This window comes from Larimichthys crocea, chromosome VII (genome assembly GCF_000972845.2).
Source record: "Larimichthys crocea isolate SSNF chromosome VII, L_crocea_2.0, whole genome shotgun sequence".
Classification (NCBI taxonomy): Eukaryota; Metazoa; Chordata; class Actinopteri; family Sciaenidae; genus Larimichthys; species Larimichthys crocea.
In genome coordinates, this window is record NC_040017.1 from 12605445 (window position 1) to 12630846 (window position 25402).

A 25402-nucleotide genomic window follows, 5' to 3' on the forward strand; every position below is an offset into this window, starting at 1 on the left:
TCTCAACATGCCAGCGCTTCATGAGATGGACAGGGAAAAAAAGAAAAAAAGACAAACATCTGGAAGTGTTTTCTGCAATGGGGTTAATCCGCTGTGGGCTCTCGGGCAGCCTCCTACCCACTTAAAGAGAATAGGGTTACATTCACACATACACAAACAGACAGACTCAACTACAAGACAACTGGAGGGACTTTGTTTAAAGACCTACCAAAAGGTCCTCTGTATTCTCAAGCACACACAACCATGACGCAATCTGTGAAAGAAACGCCCTTTGGTTTAGTCAGCCTTATTTTGGCTGTTTGTGGGTGTCTGTGTTTAAAAAGATGTGTCACAAAAAGGAGGGCATAATGTGAGTGTGTGTTCTCACAGGACAAACACTCATTGCCAGACACCACACAGATCTGTAAGCTGCCATGACTGAAACCCGGCTTTTTCTCACTCTCTTTCTCCTTTCTCTACTCGTCTCCTTCCCGGTTTCCAAGCCCATTGTAGCATAGAACTCTGCCCTGGCACTTTAACTGTTTTTAAGAACCATTCAAGACCACAAGTGTGTTTGTGTGCCTTTGTATCCAGATACTTTCATGTAAATAAATAAAAAAGCCTGTTGTAAAAAGTGAAAAATAAATAAATAAATAATATATATAATATATATATTATATATATATACTAATGCTGCTGTTAGAGTAAAGCTTTGAGATCTAAGCTTTCTTCTTGTCGTTGAGAGACACACCCTGCTATGAGTCATTCCGTTGAAACACATCGCACGTCGCTTTAAAAAACAGGATCTCTCGCAAAATGTTAAATACAGTGCGACACGTCATTTCCATGTTTGTGGGTTCATTTAATGTTTGTTTAGGCTGCTTCTCTGACACGCCTAACAATTGTTGCCCCCCATCCAGCAGTCTTTCAAACCACAAAAGTGTAGAATAGTCCATTATTACACATGATTCATATATATATATATATATATATATAAAGTTATATACAATATAGTTACATACATACAACTATAAACCTCTCCACCAAGACTGGGCTCATCTTAACTTTCATTAAACCAACACAAATAGTGTTTTAAGAAAAACATTAAAGGCCCCAAGCCTCTACAGATCGGTAACATTCAAATACTCCCAATATGCAGTCTTGAGGCTGATTATCCTCTTCGGTCCACAGAAACACCACAGGAATGCCAAGGTAAGGTTACTACAAGATAGCAAAGTGGAGCTTGGTGTTTACACAACCTTGGCAAATGCTGGCTTCACTTCCTAACCAAATAAGTGAAAGTTGTCATACTTCATTGGTCGATTTTTTCTTTTTTTTTGCTGAGACTGGTTTGACGGGTCAAAACAAAGTCCCGGTCAAAACAGTCACGGTTTGTTTAATCCTCTTGTGTAACGCCATGAAAACAAGCAAAGCACTGATAACTAGGCACCATGTCAAAGGGTGTATGCACCTAATCTGCAAAGGCTATACACCAAACTTAGAAGATAAATAGCCCAAACACAATGGACAAGTTGTCATGGGCTAGTATTCATACAAACAAATTCAAGTAATGAAATTTTGTATTTTGTAGGTGTAACAAGAAAACATCTTTACACTCAACTATGTTTAGTTACAGTATGTGTAACAAGACTTTACTGGAGGTTTCCCAACCAGACTGTGCTCAACTGAAGAATGTTTGGATATGTACGGTTGCACATTTATTTTGAAGTACACTTATTAGCTTTCTGTGAGTTAGATACCACTCTCATGTCTGTATGGCAAACATAAACCTACAACCAGCAGTTAAGCTAAGCCAGTTAGCATAGCTGGGAATAAAGAGAGGAAACAGGTGGAAAGAGCTAGCCTGGTTCTGTCCAAAGGAAAAGAAATCCACATAATTAGGCTATATTTCATTTGCACGCAAAACTCAACGAGCAACAGGTTGTGTTTATTTAGAGAAGCCGCTGGTTCCCTTGAAACCTCATTGTGATGACAGGAAGTCAATGGTCTGGCAGAAAAAGTACCTCCTCATACAACCACAACCACTGTTGACTATGCTTTTTGTATGGATTAAACAAACTTGTGAGTTTAAACAATGCTGTTGGTGACTTTGGCTGTTTCCACATTTTGTGCTAAACTAAGCTAGGCTAACTTGAAGTCTGTCGGCCGTCAATCTACTCTCTGCTCGAAAGTGAATACGTGCACTTGCCAAAATGTCCAACGATCCCTTTAATCATTTCAATAAAAACATCACATTCAAAGTCAGATGAAAAATCTTAGTGGTCAACAGTCGTATAATCAGTGTGGATATGAGCAATGCATAGAAGGTTTTATATTAGACTGGGTGACATTTGGCCATGTGTAAGTGCATCATTATCAAATATACCGTGACTGGAAAGTGCAAATAAGTCTTAATATGGTCCCATTATAAATGAAGTACATGCCATAAGAACATCTTAAAGTTTTGGATTGATGAACGGTTCTATACCTGTTTAGAGTATGTTCTGAAAATGTTCTGTGTTGTGCATTTGCTACATTAGACCTTTAAGACGTATTCCAGTTTCACCTCCAAAACAGAGGTAAGTAAGTGAGAGTAACCCATAAAAGTGTTTTTGCATATCAAAGCAGGTAAGGCACAGGTCTGGCTTCAAGATTGGGTTTGATAAAGGCTGAATATTCTCCATCAGAACTGGTTCGTATCATGTTGTCCAACCACATCGGAAATCAAAAGTTTTTATAGTTGTTCCGAATGGCTGTACTAGAAGGCAGAGTGAAAAGTTGGCCATCATTTTAAAATGGGCATAACAGTGAACATTCTAACTCAGTTGTTCATATGAAATGTTAGACAAATAGCTGTTAAGAATGAAAAATGGTCCAAGTGGGTGCGAAGGTCATAACATCAGCCCTATTCAACCATCGGACAAGCACTTCTGACTGAATATACCATTTCCATTGTCTCACAGCACGATTCCCTCGACATTACAGCTCAACACCTCGTTGTGTTGGACCTGACCCAGCTGCCGGTGGAATTGTCCCTGTTTCTGGGTCCTCCAGCACTGGATGCTTCCTCCCAGTGTAATACTCTTAATACTGGGCAGGTGGGTCAGCATGTTATTTGGCAAGGACGTCACACCAGAGCCAGACAAATTCAGCTCTTGTAGGGAGTCTAGTCCAATAAAAACTGCAGGGCTCAGAGTCTTGAGCTTGGAGTTGTTTGAAAGATCAAGAACTTGCAAACTCTGAAGGCCCTTGAAGCTGTGTGGCTCAATTTCCTGAAGCTCATGGAGGCCACTGATGAATAAATAAACCAGATCTTTCAGCTGAGAGAAAGCTCCCTCCTTGATGCGGGTGATGGGGTTACCATCTAGATTGAGGTACCTCAGCGGAAGTCCTGCCAGCGCTGGTACGCTCAACAGCCGATTTGAAGACAGATTTAAGCTTTGAATGTGTAATACTCTTCCATGCAAAGTCGTGGAAACTGACATGAGCTTGTTATGAGACAGGTCCACGCTGACAGGTTCACCGTTGACTTTAGTAGTGAACACATCCATGTCGAACTCTTGGAAGCTATTGTGACTGAGGTCAACTTCAGCCAGAGGAAGGCCAGAGAAACAGCTCGGTGAGAGGCTCTCCAGGTTGTTGTGGCTCAGATCCAGAGTCTCCAGGTAACGCAGCTTGGACAAAGCGTTGGGGCTTACCTGAAAATGTGAAGATCAAGGAAAAAGTGAACAAAGACATTTTAAGCATGTAATTATTTACTTTATTTTTGATACAATGACACAAAAATATACAATGATATTTGACATATCGCTTTGCATTTGTAAAATATTTGAAGTTTCTTAAAAAAGCATTCATATATAATGTATAATTAGTGACTAGCTAACCTTTAATATCATTAAAGGAAAAACACACTTGTAATGGCTAGCAGGGTGCTTAAATATCAGTTTGCAAAAACTTTACTTACATTTGCAAAAGAGCATAGTTGTGGTCTAACTTATTCATTTTTCACGCTAAAACCACTGAGGCGTTTAACTGCAATAACTGGTTCCTCTTTACACATCCATCAGTTAAGGAGCAACATTAGCATTCATTTGGACTGGACATATCTAAGTCCAGTATTTACTTTTAGCTCTGTTTTGGTCTCTACGCACTCCTGAGGGAAATACATGGCAGCAGTCTTTCATTATAGAGCTGCTAGCCATGTCTGTGTGCCATTTGATGTTGAGAGGTTATATTAAATGGGGTTTTACAGCGTTTTTAACCGCTGCTTTTTTACACTTAAAAGCACTGTGAATGAGAGTGGTGACAGTAAAACAAAACAATAAAGACACTATATGTACTCAATTAAGTGTATTTAATTAAGGATGTAGTTATTTTATTGATTATAATTTTATTTTAGAGCCAAATGTCTATACCTGAGTTCATCCTACCACTAACCTTGGTTATATGGTTGCTGCTTAGGTCCAAACTGACAAGTGTGGTGTAGCCTGGACCAGCTAACATGGTATCACTGAGGGGGCCCATGGAGTTAGAGGACAGGTCAAGATGGGCAGTGTCCAGAGGGATGGGGATTGGCATGGTGGTGCTGGGTCCCAACCCTCTGCAGTCGACCCTAGTCAGGCTGAAGCTGTCAAAGAGGCCAAAGCTTTCCACCTCGCAGTGACAACCAGGGTGGCAGTTCTTTACAGCGCTGGACTGGACAGAAACCAGCAGCGATAGGCCAAGCCACAGGAGGAGTGCCATTATGCTCTGGAGAGAGAACAGATTCAGTATTTACATTTGAAATCTTTTAAAACATGTCACTCCCGCTGAGGTTAGAAAGGTAAAAAAAAAAACATTCTTTATCATGTTCAAGTCAAGCTTTCATGCTACCGACACCGTGTGAAAAACATCCACAATCTCAGTCACCAGATCGGATCAGTACACCATGTCCAAAGTACTTCACAGAACACCTTGTTCATGGTTTTAGAAATTAGAGGAGCTCTAACAGTTCAAATGCCATCTTCAAGGCTTTAATTAAGCTTCGTGAAAGGATTTTAAGCTTTTATTCAGGCAACTTGAGTAGCTGCAATTACCCTCCTTCTTTGCTTCCCAACGGATGTGACCTAATTTCTTTTGATCAAAGAGTTGATTTGCACTTTCTTAGTTTACCTTGTATGGATGATTGTGAAAATGAACATTTGGGTGTAGTAAGGTTGTCAGAATATCTATATTTTGATCCTTTTTTTCAATACCATGTGCATAAAATGAAACGATCTCAGACACAGAGATGTAGGTGTGTGTGCGTGTGGAAAAGAGAAGGAAAAGCAAGTTGAGCAGGTTGAAGTTGTTTAGTTAATACTAAAATAGAGGATAATTAAAATGTCTGCATGAGAAATAACCTAAAGGAAACATCATAATGTATTTAAATAAATTCTATAACACGCCCCAACTCTGGAACTGGTTCTCAATATGTGTGTGACTTTTTCTGTACCAGCACTGTGTGCATGTTGTTAATTAAACAAAACTCTTGTGTGCCAAGAGCTTTTTGCTGTGGTATCAAAAGAGGTTTCAAGTATTGTATTTTCATATTGAAAATTAGGGAATGTATCTCTGTTGCATCTTAAAATTAGTTAAAAAAAAAAAAAGAGAGAGAGATGCGCCTACTTTCTAAGCAAATCTTTTTAAGACAAAATAAAACAAATTCAACTTCCCCTTAAAATGACACTGACATATGGTCTATTACTATAGCACTGCATATGAAATCACAGAATAATAGCAGAGGGAAAAGTTTTTAAAAAATGTATCCATCATTTCAATTTTAATATGAATTAAAAAATTCAAAGATGCAAGGTTCATACAAGCACTTTTTTCTAAAACTTTCCAGATCTCATCTCAACACATCTAAATGGTTAGGATATATGCAGCTGCAAAACCCACAGCGATGTATATTGTCACTTTATTTATTTTACCAGTGTTTCATAATAACGTTTGATTGTATGTTTTGATAATTTCCAGAGTTGAAGACTTACGAACCCTGTTAATAAAAATGACGGTTTATTTAAAAGCATAGAAATACCTCTCATACCTTTCTTTCATCTGTTGCTCCACCTGTTGCTGCTGCCTCTTTGTGTATCAGTCATGTGTAAATGTACAGAGCTCACCCAGTTCTACTTAAGTAACGTGTACACACGCAAACAGTATGAAAATTGGACAGAGGTTAGGAGTTGTGTAACAGAATGAACAGTCACGGTCAAGTGGCCCGGGCATGACACAGCAGTTTGTGTGTTAAAGATCTGACCCAGAGTTTGACAGCATTAAATTAAAAGGAAAGCATTAAATAATGCATTTAAAACTTCAGTCAATAAGGTTAGGGTTAACCGCAATCATTGATCTTGGCACAACCTTGGTACTCTGACACGGTAATCCAGCCATTTCAAGTCAAAATATGTTGGTGTTCTCTTACAAAAAGCAATAAAATAAAAATACTTTCTGATCCTCAGAGTGACGTTTGTTTTGTAAATTTTCAGAGTATGCAGCAAAGATGCACGACATGTTACAGTTGTTATTGCGTAGCCTTTATCCAAACAGAGTTAAAGTTGTCTTAGCTTATGCAACAGGATGAGGTTACACTGCTATAGTGCTTGTGGGTTAACATAGCAGACTGATTACGATGGCTCAAAGTCTACTATGAGGCGTGCACCTCTGTGCAGTGTTTGCTTTTGTTTTGACCCATAAACTCATGTTTTTCACTCACTCGCCTGCATTTTTTATAACAAAAGTACACACGGTGTGCATTCTCTGCAGTGTATGCGTGAAAACGCTCGATCCCCAGCATGGCTCGCTAATTTACTACCTGTGGGTGGACTGGCCATTTGTCACTGAGAAAACAGCCAGCCAATCAGAAGAGAGGCTCATTCGTCTCGATAAGTCAAAAATGCAAAACACCCTTTTCTTGCTGGAGCTCCGGAGACAAGCGGGATCTTTTTTATAGGTATCAAAGTTTCAAATACTGTGTAATAATTTTGATTTGAAGCACCTTTCAACTAAACCCAGAGACATCTTACATAACAAAAGAAGCAAAAAATGGTTGAAAGCGACTAAAAAAAGAGAGTTGGGTTTATCATTTACAAATGACAAGTTAATATCTATGGGCTTGTTTTACTATGTGGTCACCAAAATGCTAGACCCCACAAGTTTAAAGAGCTGTTTGAGGGTTGAGACGTGGTTTTAGGGTTAAGGTTAGGGTAAGGGTTAAGCTCTTGTGACGCTTAAGGTAAGAGTAAGAGACTAGGGAATATGCGTGTCTGTGTAATGACCAATTTTTATGACAAATCGCTATGCTCACAAATCTTTTACTCACTGAACTGAAGTTTAACAAGATGTTTTCTGGCTGAGCTCTCCCACCCATGGAAAGAATAACTCATAAAAGGACAGGGAGGGAAACGTGATGAATGAATTCTCCATATTTGAAAGATCTCGACGCATAATGTGCCCAAATTTTATACACTCACCGTTTCTATGGCAACTCCTAAACTTGTATTTTTGTGTACATATTGCATCATTAGCCGCCATTAAAAATGATAATAAGTCCTCCCCCCTCTCTGTAATTACAAGTCGTGTTTCAGCTCAAGCAAACTGCGGTCCACAAAGACATCTGCCTCATCTGGAAACCACAGAGAAGCCACATGGAGACTAAACATGGGAAACTGCCAGTAAAACCAAGCGGTCATACGTTCTTTACATCTACCACACCAGCTCGTCACCTCGGTGTGGTTTCTCAGCCACGTTCATCCGTCCCTCTCCTTTCATTCCTGGGTGCTTCGCTCCATCTGTTGCTTCACTGAGGATTGTGAACTTTCTGCGCCAGCTGTTCCTCTCAAGCTCTCACCAATAAATCACAGCTAACAGCAAACTGCTGCTGGCGTTGCCTTCAAATCAGACACATTCTAACTACTGCAATTACCCAACGGCAACGGCAGTTAGAGCTGCGAACCCCCTGAGTGGACAATTGGCAAAGACCTGTGAAATCACGCCCCAACACCTTCTCACTTTCGGCAGACTTTTCGCACCTTTTTATCCTGGGAAAGCAGCACAGCAGCACGGTATTAACTTTGCATGGCAGGGTTTTCACTAAACTACAACTTTGTCACCTCGCGACTAAACCAAACTTTGTAATAATCCAATTAGCACTGTGTTTTATCAACATTTAAAGAATGACTTAATGTGTCAAAAGCCAATATAAAAAGAACCATGTTTAGTGGCCACAAGCAACATATTTATCTAAAATCAAATAAAAGATTAGTTCTTCGAGTTGGCTTTTCATTATCTGAATGCGCCAAAGAACAAAACAAACAAAAGAATGAAGAGCAAACATACCGAATAAAATATCTACTTAGTTCATCCCAACACATTTGTTTGCCTCTATGTGACATCATTTTGCCCTCAGTTTGTTCAGCGTCCCCCAGTGTTCTGATGTATTCGTCATGTCATTGCAACCAATCTCTCTCCCAATTTATCCTTCAAGTTGAAGGCTGAAAACTGTGTAATTAGAAGATGGATGCCACACTAATCCTTTTAAGCCAAATTAATGCATGACACTGAGGAGGTGGCAGTGAGATGAAATTAAATTTACGGTACTTAAGTGTTTTAAAACAATTAGGAAGCGATGGGACGCCTGCAGTTATGACAAACAAATGAATTCACAAGCAAGGGGACTGATTGGATTCATCAAAGCGCACTGTAAGCAAAGCTAGGAGAGGTGCTATCTGAGGAAAAAGTGACACTGGAGGTGTCGCTGCATCAGCTGCAATTCTGTTATGATGTGTGTCTAATGTTCATATGGTTGATAAGTTGATATTAATATTAGACCAACTTAACAAAAGGAGGAGAAAGGGCTTCAACCTTTTAGTCTCTAGGTCTATATTATTCTAGTTACACTGCTTACTCTTTACTTCAAATCAGAATCAGATTTATTGCCAAGTAGGTTTTTCACTAACGTGGAATTTGTCTTGGTGTCATTTGTGCATAACAGACATTAAGTAAAAATATATGAATATAAGGAGGACTTCATATACACTACTACTATAACTATATCAAACTATAAACTTAAAACTACTTTGGGGGTAGAGTAAAAGCCTGGAGACAGCCTCCTCTGTGTAACTTGGTCCCTTTAATGTCCCCTTCAACCATAGGACAACTAAACACTGACAACCAATGTGATACATCATCACCTCAATATGTTACCTCTGCCAATCTTAATCATTATAAGCAAGATGTATCATAACACATAGTTGAGTTATGATACCAGTGATCTAACTAAACGTGATAAAAATAAAAAGGTCTTGACAGAAATAAACCTGAATAAAAGTATATTTACTCAAGTACATTTCGAGATACTTGTCCACTTTGCTACTTTAAGGACATTCCAGAAGAGAAAGAAATATGATGCTGATCGTCATAGATTATACTACCATCAGTAAAGGTGGCTTTGCTATTATCTATATAAAGAAAATGCTGCTTAGAAAATAATCAATGTAAAATATAATGATATGACACAGAGCACCATTCTGCTGCATAAAGAGTATAGGCTGTAATTATTTAAGTACATAAGTGAGTAATATTTCACTTACCCAGGGTGTTTTACATTGCAGTATTGTTGATTTTACTTCATTAAAAAACACCTGAGCCTTATGGAGCTCTTCTTTTTGCCTTATATCTGTTTATAACCACTGAGAAGTTCCCCGGTAAGTTAACACAGGAGGCGGGTATACACTCACTGCATGGGCACCTCTGCAGATCAAATTTCTTGCTGCCGTACGTGGCAAAAGCTCGGAGAGAGCCGAGGAAGCTACCGCAGCCTCTTCTCTTTTTGTTTTCGGATAAATAATCCAAAAACAATGCTCACATGTGTGTATGTCTGAAGCAGACGGTAATAACACCTCCGATGACAACCCCGCCCCCCTTTCAGCTGTCAATCACAGGCCCCGCGTGTCACCTCTGCGCGCATCATTCTCAGGGAGTTCGCGCGCTTGATAGAAAAAAGAAAAAAAAAAGTTTGTTTGTGAATCGTTTTTGCGGTGAAACCACACGCACAGGAAGGCTTTTTGGTCAGTTCCAGTCGGGACAACCAGGGGCGGTTTCTTAAACGCAGAGGCAAATGTGAAATCTGATCTGACCACAGAGGTCCGCCGCTCTCGCGCTTTGCGTTTCTGTGTCCGAAACCTCCGCCGCGGATAGTCGAAGATTTTTAACAACGGCACTCTCTCAAAAACACACAACAAATGAGTAGGAGAAGCAGAAAAGCTGTCACACTCCCATGACTTTTCTTGTTAGAACACGTTCCGCCTAACTTACTTTGGTGTCTTTCATCCAGACAGTCCGCTTTTCGGCCGTTTTTTTTTTTTTTTTTTTTTTTTTGGTTTCTTGTTTTTTCACTTCACCGCTCCCATTTTCCAGACCCCCGCAGCGCTCCCGTGCCCCGCTGGTTTGCGTGTCTGCCGGTCCACATGAGCTCTGCTGGTCCTTCTGTGTGTCCGCCCCGCCACAGTAAACTCAGGAGCTGGAAACACTGGGACACACTCGTCTGTTCCCATCCCCAGAAAGTCCTTCGCCAGCCTCGCTTCTTCACCACTGTCAAGCCCGCCCGGCCTACAAAATAAAAGCACTTCCTCTTTATGCTTTCCAAAACAAAATGCGACTTCGGGGTTTTTTTTTTTGTTAGCGGTTTTCACTCTTTGTCTTGGCAACTAGTTGGCTAATTATAGCTCATTGATCTAAATAATCATTGTGTTGCTCGGCTACTGTTGTCATGGTGTTTGTGTCAGGTCAGGATGACACTTTTATCATTTCTTATTCGATTTTGTTGCATTTTATTGTTTTTATTTTGTTTGTTTTTTACCTATTGTTCTTGTTATTTATTGTCTACTGTAAAGCACTTTGGTACACCGAAAGGACTGTTGTAAAGGGCTGTATAAATAAAGTACATTTACATTTATTAGCCTCGTTTAAATGCAGCTTTACATCACAGGGGTAAGCTAAACGTGCATTTGTACACAGTTTCACAAAATCATATATATATTTTTAATTTATATATAGAGAGAGTTTGAGAGAAACTGCCCCAGCATATATTCTTTGTATAAAATCTATATATTTTCGACACTACATGGTACAGAATTGCTCCCTTGACTAATGTTCCTCTTTTATTTTTGAAGGCACACACGTGTAACATCCGGTCCAGGCCAACTTTTCTCAGGTACTTGTCACGCTGATCGTCAGCGCGCACTCTAGCGGAGCTACCACAAAACAAAGCCACATGAAAAACTGCGTGGTTGTGCAACACGGTGGGCGTTTGTTTCATTTGGCCTGACGTTAACATTTTTGATCAAACCGATTAAAATATGATGTGAACAGGAAACTCCGACTTTTCCTGTCTGCGCAGCATTTTTCGACCTGGTTGTTTACAGTCTTTGCAAATCAAATCCTGCATGTAAAGAAATGTCATTTGCATAAATATTAAGTGTAGTTGCAGTGAGTAGCCGATCATTACAGTGTGTTTTGAGGACCAAACAGTCATTTCCAAACACAATTCAGTACAGGAATATAAAGCAAACACAAGCTCCAACAGGACAAATCTGTGCAGACATCAGGCTACACCCTGTTAGATGAGATACTGTAACAAGTCTCCTAAAAAAAAAAAGAGGGCCAGAAACACACAGGTCAAGTGTGATGGATTATGTTGAACATCTGTTGCTGTTCCTACAATACTGAAGGGCCCCCCACTCTTCATCAGGGCCCTGGGCTATTGTTTTCCTCAGGAGAGCATGACAGCATCACATTACACACCCAACAAATTCACTCACACTTGAACTCTCAGTGGTGCTTTTGTGAAAACTAAAAAAAATAGAAGAGGAATAGTGTAACTGTTTAGTAACATTAAAAAAATGAACGTGATAGGCTTCCAGTAAGCTGTGATGGAAAGGGTAACCTATTCTGCATGTAGATACTTGTACACACACACACACACACACACACACACACCACTATGTCGTGTCTGGGGATCTTCAAGGCTGTAAAGATAAGATAGGGGTGGAGGCAGACAGAATGCAGGGTGCAGTATCAGTCTGAAAGACAGAAACAAACTAAGCATGTGAAAGAAAAACATGATATGTGATGATGGATATCCCCCTAAGAGCATGACATGAGGGGATTGTATGGCTGATTAATGGATCAGAAAGTTTTTGCCTACAAAACAAACAAAACTTTGCCATGGAAAATACTGCCATTTATTGTAGATTTAAAACATACATTTGTTAGTTTTCCATAGAGGTAAATCTGAATCTATCACCGATGTAGAGTATTCTCTCTTTAGTGCCAAGTACAATGAGCGTCGGTGCAGGTTTTTCCACTAGATGGCGACAGAGATGAGGACATCGTCCTATAAATGTATTGTCTGCAGCTGCGCAGTGAAGACTCGTAAAGAAATTTAAGAAACACAGTTTTAAACATATCGAAATGTTCGTTTAAAGTAACAGGGGGAAAAACAAGATTAACAACATAATGCATGTCATGTGACTTAATTGTTACCACCAAGCGTGTTATCATATAGTAAATTATGTTTAAGATAGGCCTGTGATAAATCCTGCATGAATCATGCTGAGTATGTAATCTTTAGGTGACTGATGCCAAAAGCTGTTTTATTTACGTTATTGGACAAAATCACCTTAATACAGCTCTATTCTTTCTAATTTAATGTCATCATAGAGTCAATCGTATGTTATTTTGTGAGTTTAGAGAGCAGATCATGTAACTCATAATTACTGGTTAAATCTTCTCAGTCTTTGTAGCATAAGCAACATTCAAGGGTTGCCTATTAAGGGGTTTTGACCTTAATATTAATATATTTAATCTAACACAAGTGTGAGTGACTTCAAAATATTAGTATATGTATTAATAATGTCCCCTGATGTCTCCATTTTCCTTCACTGTTGTATGTTTCCCACCCACCTCCACATTTATTCTGTTTTCTCTGTCCAAGGACATGTTTATCTCCTTTTTGCCCAATGTGCTGCATGTTCCTCATTGTTTCATACTGTAAAAAGAGAGAGATGTAGCTTGTTAGTGTTGTTATTTTGTTGTTATTGCTGTTGTTATTTTTGGGGTGGTTTTATTTATTTTTATTTATTCTATTTGAGTTTTCTGCTGGTGTTGACTGCTTGTGTTATCCATTCACGGTGTCTAAACAGAGAGCGCAGAGTTCGTCTCAGGAGCGACATCAGATGTGTTGCGTTCACTTGCTCGCTCGTAGTGAACGCTGAGTCGTCTCTTCTGCCCCTCTATTCCTGGATGCAGGACAGCGGTGTCAAGGTGTTACGTTTAAGAGGCTCATCAGCTTATGTGGGATATGGGTCAACAAAGGTGGAATCACTTTCCAGCTTCATGTGCACGCAGTGCAATGAAATATTCCTTCATGTGTATCATGTTTATTGACTGGCTTGTTGTCTTTAGTGGTTAGGAGTCAAAACTTTTCAAATTCAAACATGATGGATCTGTCTTGTGGTATTATTTTTCCCCTAATAAACAGTCAAAAAGCATGTGACATTACTTATTTAGGCTAAAATGTATAACTCTTTTCTGTAATCTAACCAGGCACCCAAGCTCCCGACTTTATCTTTAAGATGTAGCATAACAATATGTTACTAATCTGCTAAATTATATTAAAATCTAAGTCATATATAGCTGCTTTCCTGTAACAGACAGCAGATTCTTTGTTGAATCACTGACACAAGCTAAAGCTACTGGTTCTGTCAAGTCATCAATCCAGCCCATATTTTAAACACTGTCATGCACAGTTGATGTTGTGGCAACCAGCTGTTACTGGACTCATTTGTCAGACAGGCTGATTCACCTGGTGGAGTCTTACAAAACGAGAGAAAAGACTGACGCAGGCAAAGCGCAGCAGAACTCAGGGGACCCACAGGGAGAGCCCTTCGTTATCTTTAATTACCACCACTCCACCAGGGTTCAAATTCATTTAATCTGTGGAACCTGCTGTACTGCGGGCATATTGGAGCAATTAAAACACGGTTCAGGTAAGGTGTCTCCATGGCAAGTCAAAATGACCCCACTCTACACGTCAGAAAATGTTTGTTTACTTAATCTATTATAGAATCATCATATGTGCAATTCAATAGGGAAAAACTTGATTGACTAGAGGAGGTCTCTCCAGCCTGCGTGATAACAAGGCTTTTAGAGTAGACTAAGGACTGTTGTCAATCCTCTTATATTGCGCCTCACCGAAAATGGATTAGTGAGTAACACCTACGTTTTGGCCCCGGGTCACTTTGAAGGGATTTGATTGAATGGGCCTGTAGCTGACACTGGCCTCCTACATTGATAAAACATCAACCACTCTTACATTTGGAGAAAAAAAAATGTAACTCTTTTTTGAAGGAGATTGCTTGGATTGGTTGCCTTTTTTTTAACTCCATTTGGAATATGATCATATATTTTGTTTTTCAAAGATACACATGAAAGACAGGAAACCCGGGGGAACCAGAGTTGACTTTCCCTCCTTCTTCAGATATGCTGCCTGTGAAGAAAGCTGTTTGTGGAAACGCACAGGAGCCTTCAGAGGCGCTGACTGCGGGACGTAAGTAGCTCTCCAGGGTGCTGAAGTTGTCTCCAAACGCGACAGACGCCAGCGCCCGAGCTCTGCCTGTCACTTTCAGATCCAAGATCCAAACACCATGACTTGGCCGTGTGTCTATCGGCGGATCCTCGGGGTGAGTAGGTAGGGTTTTGGGGATGGTTAGGTTTATGTGGATACACAAAAGCAGACTCGAGAGGACACCTGTAAGATTGTCTAATCGGACCTTGAAGCTGTCCTGATGGCGTCAAGTAGATGGTAAGTGGTTAATTAGTTTAAAATAAACATTATAGTAAAAGCTATTCATTTGGAAATGAGAAATTACTTTAATCTGTAATCGTCTTGCAGGTGTCACTGCTCTAATTGACAATAATAGTGAACACAAAGATTCACTATACCTTGGACACCCTGGAAGGACAATGCAACATATTCCTCCAAATGTCAGAGGGGCGCTATGGGAGTCCAACCATCCATGTATGCCCATAATTAAAAGCAGACCAACTTTAACCACTCTGCCCTTTTATAATTTTTTGTTATGGGTCCTACTCGGAGTCTTGACGTTCCCTTGTTGTGTGCGCTGTTTGATATTCAAAGTGGGGGTCCTGGGGCCTTGGAACTGCGACCCTATTTACTACAAGACCCTGCCCGCTGCCGCCGCAAGGCTCGCTGTAAACAGGATAAACGCAGATCTAAAACTGGATCTGGGCCTAAAAATGGACTTTATCATTCTCCAGGAGCCTTGTGAAACATCTAAAGCCCTCGCTGCGTTTATTTACTACGAGAAGATGGCTGATGCGTTTGTGGGTCCCACCAACCCGGGATATTGTGTTGCAGCTTCTCTTCTGGCCAAGAACTGGGATAAGGCCCTCTTCTCTTACGGCTGTGTTAACTATGAGCTGGACCGGGTCATAGGATACCCGACTTTTTCCAGGACAGTGCCGTTTCCCACTGAGGTGTTGTTCACTGTGTTGAAACACTTCAAGTGGGCCGGTGTTGTGGTGGTCTCATCCAAAGAAGATATTTGGATCGACACCGCTGGGAGAGTAGCGATGGCTCTGAGGAATAAAGGGCTTCCCGTTGGCCTGGTTACATCTATTGGTACAAATCTGACAGAGGTGGAGGACACGCTGAGGAAGATCAAGGCTGCAGGGGACATGAGGGGTGAGTCTGTTAGTGCAGTAGCTTGCTACATCACAGTGATAACTGCAAGATTTCTTGTATGTTAAAGTGATACCAGAGGAGATAACCACAAAGTAGAACAAGATAAATCTACTATTGAGACACCTGTAATATAGAAACATGGGGAGCAGATGTTACATCATAGCTGTACACATCTTCTTCAGTAGGATTATCACAGTTCACTATAGGTGAACTGGTACTTGATTGATTGGAAAGAGCTGACAGGAAAGTGAGGTAAAGGTTCCTGGCTGTATTCAAATATGATTGGTTGCATGATCAGCGTCGTAAGGAGACACCAGCTTCTCATTTTGAAGTGGTTTAGCTTCAGAAAGTCAACCAGAATGAATCCTCTCAAACTGAATTCATAAGCTTAAATAAGACTTTGTGACCTCATGATGCATGTCATGTCTCATCTTGTCACATTGGAAGCATCCGTGGTCCAAAGGCCAAAACTTCTATGTAACTGTATACATTTACTTCTGTTATTCAATTGAGTATGTTTGTTGTAAACCTTTCAAGTGGGTGTTTGTGGGTTTTTTTTTTGTCTGTTTCAGTCATCATCATGTGCATGCATTCCATCCTGGTTGGAGGTGAGCTCCAAGCTACTTTTCTCCTCCAAGCAAATACAATGGGCCTGACTTCTGGGGATTACGTGTTTGTACCCTACGACACCCTTCTCTATAGCGTGCCCTACGGCAACATCTCCTACTTCCCCCTGCATAACAACAGCAGACTGAGGGAGGCCTACGATGCTGTGCTCACCATCACCATGGCCTCTGAGCCTTTGTCTTTCGACGAGGCATTAACTGCCGCCAAGAAGAATGAGGAAGTGACCCTAGCTGTTATTTCAGAGCAGGTAGGAAACTAAAGGCTCATTTTCTTTGTCAAGTCTGTCTTAAAACTATATTCGTCCAGTGCAAGTATTGGTTGTCCATGACTCCAGTGTAAAAGATGGGGAACAAAATCCACAGTCCTCACATGCAAAAGAAATTCAAAATTAATGTAAGCCCATGTGAATTAAACAAATAGAGCCAGTACCCTCGAAAGTTAGTGTTTTCCAGAGAAAAAATCACTAATTTTGTTTCTATTTCTCCACACATCACCGCAAGCAAGACTGTTGTGGAAAGTTTGTTCAAATTTTCAAACGACTGTTCAAAATGTGTGCATATTAGCAAAAAAAAAAAAAAGGGTTTGTGGTGGCTGTTCATTGGCCCATAGTGTTACTAAAAGTCTCACATACCTACTTTTTGTCTCCCATATCAACAAGCCCAACTCTGAAACAGTTGATTTGGTTTCTATAGAAGATCATTTATTGTATTTTGTTGTGCCCCTTGCAGGTCAACCCACTATTTGGGACCATCTATAACAGCATCTATATGGTGGCAAATTCAATCCACAATGCTAGAAAAAAAGGATTGTGGCTGTCAGGCTCAAACCTGGCCTATGCCACAAAGAACATAACCTACAGCGGCTTCAACCAGGAGGTCCGGGTGGACACTCGTGGGGAAATTAAGATCAACTATGTCATCCTGGACACTACCTTCTGGAAGGGCCAGCTGTATGAGACTTATGTGGTGGATCTGAAGTCCGGAGTACTTCGTTTCACTGGGAAACCCATTCATTTTCCAGGAGGTATACCTCCACCCTCTGACTCCAGTTGCTGGTTTGACAAGGACTCTGCCTGTTTGGGAGGTAAGAGACGTTTGTGTGTGAATATGGGTGCGCATGTATATGTATGGTCTGGTTTGCTCAAGTCTTTACAGTTTTATGTCACATTCTTCATACATATTGTCATTTATTCATCAATCCTCATTTCCCAAAACATTAAGATACGTATTGTCATCCTCAGGTGTGGAGGTCACCCACATCATAGTGGTGTTGGCTGTCATTATCACTCTGGTTGTAGGAGGGATCGTTATAAGTCTTTATATCAGGTACAGATTGTAAATACAAACATACATCTTTCCATCTCCATGTTTACCACCAATTTTGAGTAGAGGAGTTTTTGTGCCATACAAGATGCATTCACATACCCTTGTTTTTTCCATCTGACCCCATCATTGTTAAGTAGTTCTCATACAAGGATGAGCTTTTCTTGTTCATTTGTCTCTGCTCCAAAGATAGATAATCTTTGGCATAGTTTTAGGAAACCCACTACCAATGGTTGAACTGATTTTTTCTAAATCTCTTTGGCAGGAGGAGACTCCAACTAATCCAGCTGGTCAAAGGTCCCAATCGAATCCTTCTGACCTTAGAGGATCTCACTTTTATCAATCCTCAGCTTAGCAAAAAGGTAGGCGGGACCATTGTGTCTCAATCATCAAGTTTTTTTCTTGTTCATTGGATGAAACACATCAGATGTTGAGAGACTGTGCACGTTTGCTAAAGAAAAAACTTTGGGATACACTCATTTCTGGTGTTTTGTGTCCCACAGAAAATCACTTTAGAGGATCTGAGCGAGTCCAAGAGCGCTCTGGAGGAGAAATCTGGAGACCGCTCACACTCTGTGAACACTGTGAACAGCATGCAGACAGCAACTCATGAAACCACCAATGTAGCAGTGTATGAAGTAGGTCACACAGCACTTCAGCCTGTATGTAAGAATGCAGAACGTTATGTAAGTGAGGGAGGGAGACACATGTCTGGGCCCTGAACTCAAATGGGACATATTCAACTTAAATAACACATATTCAAGTGGCAACCAGTTCAGTTTATAGGGCTTTAATTGTTTTGGTTCAAGTTAAAGCAAGGTTTTATATACAGTATGTTTTTGTACTCCAATTTCTATATATGTTTTTGTTTTGTTTTGTTGTTGTTAAATCAAGTTAAATTTTTGTAATTTACTGACTCATTTAGAAGTTTAGGAAATTATTTGAACACCTCTTTCAGATAGAGAAAAAACATCTGTTTTGTGTTTCTCTTCCAGGGCGACTGGGTGTGGCTGAAGAAATTTGAGGAAGGCCAGTTCAAGGAAGTAAAGCAGAGCACCACCAAGATTTTCACAAAGGTAGAATGTCTTGACCTGTAAGAAGAAATACTGGCACAGAACTGTATTTTTACTGTAATTAAGTCGTTTGAAAGCTACACGCTGCCTCAAATGTCATACATAGGTTTTACACACAATGCAGATAAGACAGTGATAAAAGCTAAACGTTGTACATGGAGTTCCAATTATAATAAATACTCTAGATAAATATATTAATATGATCTTTTCCTTTCTCTTGTTTATCGGCTTTCTCAGATGAAAGACCTGAGAAATGAGAATGTGAATCCATTTCTTGGCTTCTTCTCCGACTGCTACATGTTTGCTGTGGTGACGGAGCACTGCTCACGTGGCAGCCTGCAGGACCTGCTGAGGAACGAGGATGTTAAATTAGACTGGATGTTCAAGTCCTCACTTCTGCTTGACCTCATTAAGGTAAAACATTGCTATACCAAATATACACAATATTACCTGAACCTGGTTTGTTGTGTAATATTTCCATTATGATTAACTACACTGTTGAACATATTGTGCTTCCAGGGTATGAAATACCTTCACCACAGAGATTTCCCCCATGGCAGACTAAAATCTCGTAACTGTGTGGTAGACGGGCGTTTTGTGCTCAAGATTACTGACTACGGCTTCAATGAGCTGCTGGAGTCTCAGAAAGCTCCTATAGAAGAACCTCCACCTGAAGGTATGGCTCATTGCTATTCATACTATACATACATACAATACTGTATGCACAGCACATGTAGGTCTGTCTGGTTTCTGGCCCCTGATGATTATACTGTACAATTGTACATTACCTTGAGTATGTATCACATTCCTGTTTCTTTTATATTTTCACTCAGATCTATTTTGGACAGCTCCAGAGTTCTTAAGAGACCTTGCGAGCTCACGTAAAGGCACCTACAAGGGAGACGTGTACAGCTTTTCTATCATCCTTCAAGAGGTGGTGGTCAGAGGGCTGCCGTACTGCATGCTTGGTCTGCCACCCGAGGGTGTGTATCCATCAGGAAGGAGGAGATGTGGATAAAGTGAAGCAACAGAGCTCACAGCCAACAGTGAATACTGATATGGTACACATTGTAAATCAGAACCAGATTGACATGTTTGTCTCCCTCATCTCCCCACTAGAGATCATCCGTAAGGTGAAGAAGCCTCCTCCAATGTGCCGCCCCACCGTGGCTCCAGACCAGGCTCCTCTGGAGTGTATCCAGCTGATGAAGCAGTGCTGGAGCGAAATGCCTGACCGCAGACCAACATTTGATGAGATCTTTGACAGGGTACTTTAAAGACAAACTTTGCAGTTGTGAAAGTAGTAGCCTACTCTGATACTTTGCTCAAGTAAAAATAGAAATAGTATTATCTAAAAAATACTCCATTATAAGGAAAGGCAGAAGTTTAAAATTTGACCAATGTGAAGTAAAAGGACTCGTTATCATTAGTGTTCAAATATTATGTAATATTATATTGTTCTGTTTTTACCGCTAACAAATGCATAATAGCATATCGGTCTAGTTTGTCAATGTGCAGACAGCTTCAGATACTTCGCACAAGGACTATCACAGTATCATATTTTCACTACAAGATTATTGTGGCCAAATAAATTCATGATAATGATAATATTGTGATATAAAAATACAAATTAAAATGATAAAAAAAATAATGATGCTTAAGTTAGATCTATCTTTAATTTCTATTGCGTGTTCTGTCTTTTTCTTTAGCAAATGAATTGCACTCAAATTACGAGTGTAGGGGAGGTGAGAGTCTGTAACCATAACTGTACAAAAGATTATAAAAAGAGCAGTTACACATTTAAGTACTTGAGTAAATGTACTTCCACCACTGCAGCCTTGTGGCCTCATTGTTTCATGTCATACTGTTATCTGTTATCCTACTCAAATGAACCAGTTCAAAAAATATTATACATATCGTTTTACATAATTCTGTTTTTTTTTATTGGTAGTTCAAGTTAATCAACAAGGGTAAGAAGACAAACATAATTGACTCCATGCTGAGGATGTTGGAGCAATACAGCTCCAACCTGGAAGACCTGATCAGAGAGAGAACAGAAGAGCTGGAGGTGGAAAAACAGAGAACAGAAAAGCTACTGTCAGAGATGCTCCCACCGTGAGTTTGTACACATAAACACATACACCAATGCACAGATGTAAGAAAGCCTAAACATAGTGGAAAGCTTAGTTTTACTAATGTGAATGCATGTCTAATGAACTTAGTTATCTTTGCTGAAAATGCCTGATCATCTGAATTACGTAACGTTTCAATATGTCTTTAGCTCTGTGGCTGAGGCCCTGAAGACCGGTGCCACGGTGGAGCCAGAGTACTTTGACCAAGTGACGATCTACTTCAGTGACATTGTAGGTTTCACCACCATCTCCTCGCTTAGCGATCCAATCGAGGTGGTTGACCTTCTCAACGACCTCTACTCTCTGTTTGACGCCGTGCTCAGTAACCACGACGTCTACAAGGTCAGAGAACACCCTCTAAACTCTGTTCTGTTTGGGAATGAGGGATGAGTTTCTCTAGAGGTTCTCTCCTACATCTGAACAATACACACGTTGAAGAAATTAGAAGAAAGACTTTGCTTGCATACATGTTGTTTGTATTATATTTGCTATTGTGTCATTTAAAAATAATTTTGATGTTATTCAACAGCATGTATCTACAATACACATAAAATACATAGAAACACACACAAAGCTGCTCATGAGTGAATAACTATGTTGACATTATGTAGGTGGAGACCATTGGGGATGCCTACATGGTAGCATCTGGGCTGCCAAAGAGAAATGGAAACAAGCACGCTGCGGAGATTGCCAACATGTCTCTGAACATCCTCAGCTCAGTAGGAACCTTCCATATGCGGCACATGCCAGACGTGCCCGTCAGGATACGCATAGGAATCCACTCAGGTGAGACTGGTACTGCTCCAGTTGAGCAGGTGGTTCAGCAGCTCTTCACAGATTATGAAAAAAATATCTGTCACCACATGTCTGAACATGTTCAGAGTGACTTTTAGCTTGTACATGCTAAGATTGTATTCGTCAGTACTGTCGGTAACATAGCTGATCCATGCCGGGAAAGACTGGCTGAGAAAAATACTAAGCTTAGTGCCAACACTAGGTAGACTGAACAAATATGAGCCTCACAATGATGGCAAAACAACTCAGTTCCAGTCACTGGATTTTGTAGTCCTCAGTCTTACTGTTGAATCCATCTTTAAACGGGTCAAATGGGTTAATTTTATTTTCAGGGCCCTGTGTTGCTGGTGTGGTAGGTCTGACTATGCCTCGGTACTGCCTTTTCGGAGACACCGTCAACACTGCCTCTCGTATGGAATCCACTGGGCTGCGTGAGTGTCCTGCACACACACATTGTACCTACCATATTTTATTGTGTGGTTTCATGTTTCCCTTTGGTCTGATTTTGTCTTCTCTTGTCCCTCAGCTTATAGAATCCATGTAAATATGAGCACTGTGAACATCCTCCATTCTCTTAATGAGGGTTATAAAATAGAAGTCAGAGGCAAGACAGAGCTGAAGGTAATCATTTAACCTCTGCGTTCGGTAATTGAGATAAATATTTTAGAATCTATTAATTCAGGTTCTGTTTTGTTTTTTGGTTTGTTTTTTCAGGGTAAAGGTATTGAAGAGACATACTGGCTTGTGGGGAAAACAAACTTTACAAAGCCTTTGCCAAAACCGCCAGAGATCAAACCGGGGTAAGCACTTCAACCTACTGTTACTCCTCATACCTTTGCTATGGCTGAATCAAAAAATACTGAATAGGAATTCTTTAATATGTAGTGATTAAAAATACATGTTCCTACCCTTGTCTTACTCATCTGATCTAAAACTGTAGAAGTGTATTGTATAAATACCTTTGTTACCATATTTTCAGGCAACCGTCTTTGGCAGAAATGATCGCCTGTTCTCATAGTTCAGTTTGCTTTGTTTTAAGGAATGCTACGTTTCATTACCAACATGTAACTGCCTGCTGCCACTGATATAATTTTACAAATTTCAAACTATCTGAATGTTGCCTCAGGGAAGACAATCACGGGCTGAACCCTGAGGATATAGCTGCATACAGGAGAAAGAAAGCTGAGAAAAAGGCTTGAACTTCTTAGTTCGAACACAGGAGGTAGAGTCCTGCATGCCAACTGGTGTTGTGTTGTGGAAATGTTCCTGTGGTTGTCAGTTTCATGTGACCAAATGCAGCCCCCTGAGTCTGCACATGCACAGTTTTGTTTCATTGGTTGCTGAACCTTATTGATTGCTCTGTGACCTACTAGTCTCACTAATCTCTTGATCTTATCACCTTCTACATCTTCATAAGCAGATTGGGGAAAGCCCTCTTTGTTTAGTTCATTCATTTTACTGTGACTGACTGGCACATTTTCATAATTAGCTTCTGTTTTTTTACTGGCTTTTTGGCTGTGTTTTTGTCTGCTTTGTGGTATGCTTCCATAGTATTTTCATGTATTTGAATCCCAGAGTTCTGCTTAAAACAAATGCCTCTATAAAATACAATACTAGTCTTAACTCCACCCTCTATATTTACCAGGGACAACTGGCAGGAGATGGTGACGGAGGAGATCAAGACTCTTTTTCGCAAGGCCAACAGGCAGGTGGATAAAAAGATCTGAATGAGAGGAAGAGAAGGAAAGATGTGATAGAAGCAAAACCAGAGGAGCAGAGGAGAAGGGGACACATCCAGAGAAAGAAAAAAGACAAAGAGCTGGGAGGGGCAGGCAGAGGACAGGGAGCACCATCCAGCCTCTCGCTGTGGCTTAAAGCAGACTTGTTTAAGAGGATTGTTTATCGACTGGCTAATCTGCCTGCAGCCAGCACAGCAGAACACAGCGGTGCTAATGTAATGAGAGTTGTCGCATTACCTGCCTATGTACCTGCTGCCAGTAGCACAGGGAAGCTGCATCGCTCCGTAATGAAGGATGCACTCATTCACTCCTCTCCGTACTCACTGGCCACTGAGTGGTCACCTAATTCAGGGCAACCAGAGGTTTACCCATCGGAAGATTGAATGCCCAAAATGTCTATTTCAAACTGAAATGTTGTATTTTCCGGTGATAATGTCTGGTTTTAGTTTGCCACGAAAGCTCATAATGTGGTACTGAGGCTGTTACTTAGCTATGGCTGAATATTATATGTTATTAGCTCTCCAAAGTTGGAGGCAAAGGCTGCTATTGTATATAATTATCAAAAAAGAAAAAAATGAAAAGAAAAAGAAAAAGAAAAACTTATCTTTATTTCTATTGTATTAGAACATGATGACAAAGTCCAGTTGAGCCTATTCCTACAAATTCTATTTAAAACATTTGTATTGTCACTCTTTTATCTACACTAATGAGAGGTTGACCTTTTCTGTTAATGTAAATTTAAGGTGCTTTAGTGGATTTCATCTACTGACTCCTATTGTTGGAACACTTGATGTCAGCACCTGTAATTCTGGTAAAAGTTAATTTAAGTTGGTTGTTTGTGTCACATGTCTGAATGATGCAACAGACCCCCGCTGTACTTGTTTGCTATCTATACCAGACTTGTAATACAAAGTTATAAATTGTGTGAAGTCAAAATTTCAGCATTACAACATTCATTACAGCATCCTGTCATCATAAGCTTCTCAGGCAGCAATTTTATTCATAACACCAACCAAAATGTTTCACTTTGTGATGTAAAAGTAACTATTATAAACCAATTTATTTTATTAAAGTTTATTTCTTAATTCAGGAGAGCAAACGGTGTGTATACTGTTAATCACATCTGGAAGCAGCTGGTTTCCCACTGCTGATGTTGCACTAAACTGTGTTCCAAGAAGTTCAGGCGCAGTTTATTTTACAGATGCCTGATGTGTCTGAGAGATAAGTAAGAGCACCATCTAGTGTCCAACTTGCTCAAGAGTTTTGAATTTGTTATTAACGAAAGTAAAAGATAAAAAGCAACAGGTTCACTGTGAATGATTAAAAATGGCATGTAGACGTAAGGGAACACCTGAGAGCACACACTGAAATTAAAATAATAGACAATGAATATTTAAAAATGTCATTGTAATGGCATATCATTATAAAGTCACCTCTCGAACCAAACCAATTCATATTTTTTTTAACAGCCTTTGGAAATATTCCCCTGCTTCTCATCATATTAATCTTGACAATAGCAGCAGCTTAATTCGTGCTTGGTGTACAAAACAATGGCAGAGTCAGTCAGAAACATCTATATTGTGTAATTCATATGTTGTTATTTGTCTTGTATTTTATGACTGCAATGCAAAGTATACGGTGTATGTAAACATGACATCATTAAGTAATTAAATCACCACCTTCATTGTTGGGCTTTCAGTAGTGTAACCAGTCCTTTTCCTCTTTGCAACCAGAGGATGGCGCTGCTGCTTTTAGAAAGAAAATTCGGTTTCTGACATTTCATTGACATCATTGTGTAACAGAGAAGTATTCAAGATTTGTGTTTCAATCCTTTGACATATTTTGTGGCGACATTTTAACAATCCATGTAAACAAAAGTCTTAAGATAATACTTAGGCTGTATGAAAGGCACCTTTAAAACTACGTATTCTTTTGTCAACCTACCGTT

The 25402-nt window shown here is 40.0% G+C and overlaps 2 protein-coding genes across 4 annotated transcripts; one reads left to right on the top strand and one right to left on the bottom strand.

Moving 5' to 3' along the window:
* Positions 1–1309: 1309 nt before the first annotated feature.
* On the bottom strand, positions 1310–10681 carry tsku (tsukushi small leucine rich proteoglycan homolog (Xenopus laevis)). 3 transcript variants are annotated; one of them, XM_010757130.3, is made up of 3 exons: positions 10315–10681; positions 4417–4728; positions 1310–3677 (listed from the first exon to the last, which is right to left on the bottom strand). In XM_010757130.3, exons 1-3 carry the CDS (start codon positions 10327–10329, stop codon positions 2937–2939), a joined length of 1068 nt encoding a protein of 355 aa, XP_010755432.2. In that variant the 5' UTR covers positions 10330–10681; the 3' UTR covers positions 1310–2936. The 3 variants fall into 3 exon arrangements, with proteins under 3 accessions (XP_010755432.2, XP_027136416.1, XP_010755433.2); XM_027280615.1 differs by lacking the exon at positions 10315–10681 and adding an exon at positions 9738–9850; XM_010757131.3 differs by lacking the exon at positions 10315–10681 and adding an exon at positions 6047–6179.
* Positions 10682–14550: 3869 nt separating this feature from the next.
* gucy2f (guanylate cyclase 2F, retinal) lies at positions 14551–24459 on the top strand. The gene is made up of 19 exons (XM_010757132.3): positions 14551–14863; positions 14954–15766; positions 16339–16640; positions 17122–17476; positions 17634–17718; positions 17981–18077; positions 18219–18353; positions 18711–18791; positions 19026–19202; positions 19308–19464; positions 19622–19771; positions 19908–20056; positions 20740–20903; positions 21070–21262; positions 21532–21706; positions 22048–22146; positions 22242–22336; positions 22430–22515; positions 23361–24459. The coding sequence occupies exons 2-19, from the start codon at positions 15025–15027 to the stop codon at positions 23440–23442; spliced, it is 3324 nt and encodes a 1107-aa protein (XP_010755434.3). The 5' UTR covers positions 14551–14863; positions 14954–15024; the 3' UTR covers positions 23443–24459.
* The last annotated feature ends 943 nt before the right edge of the window (positions 24460–25402 follow it).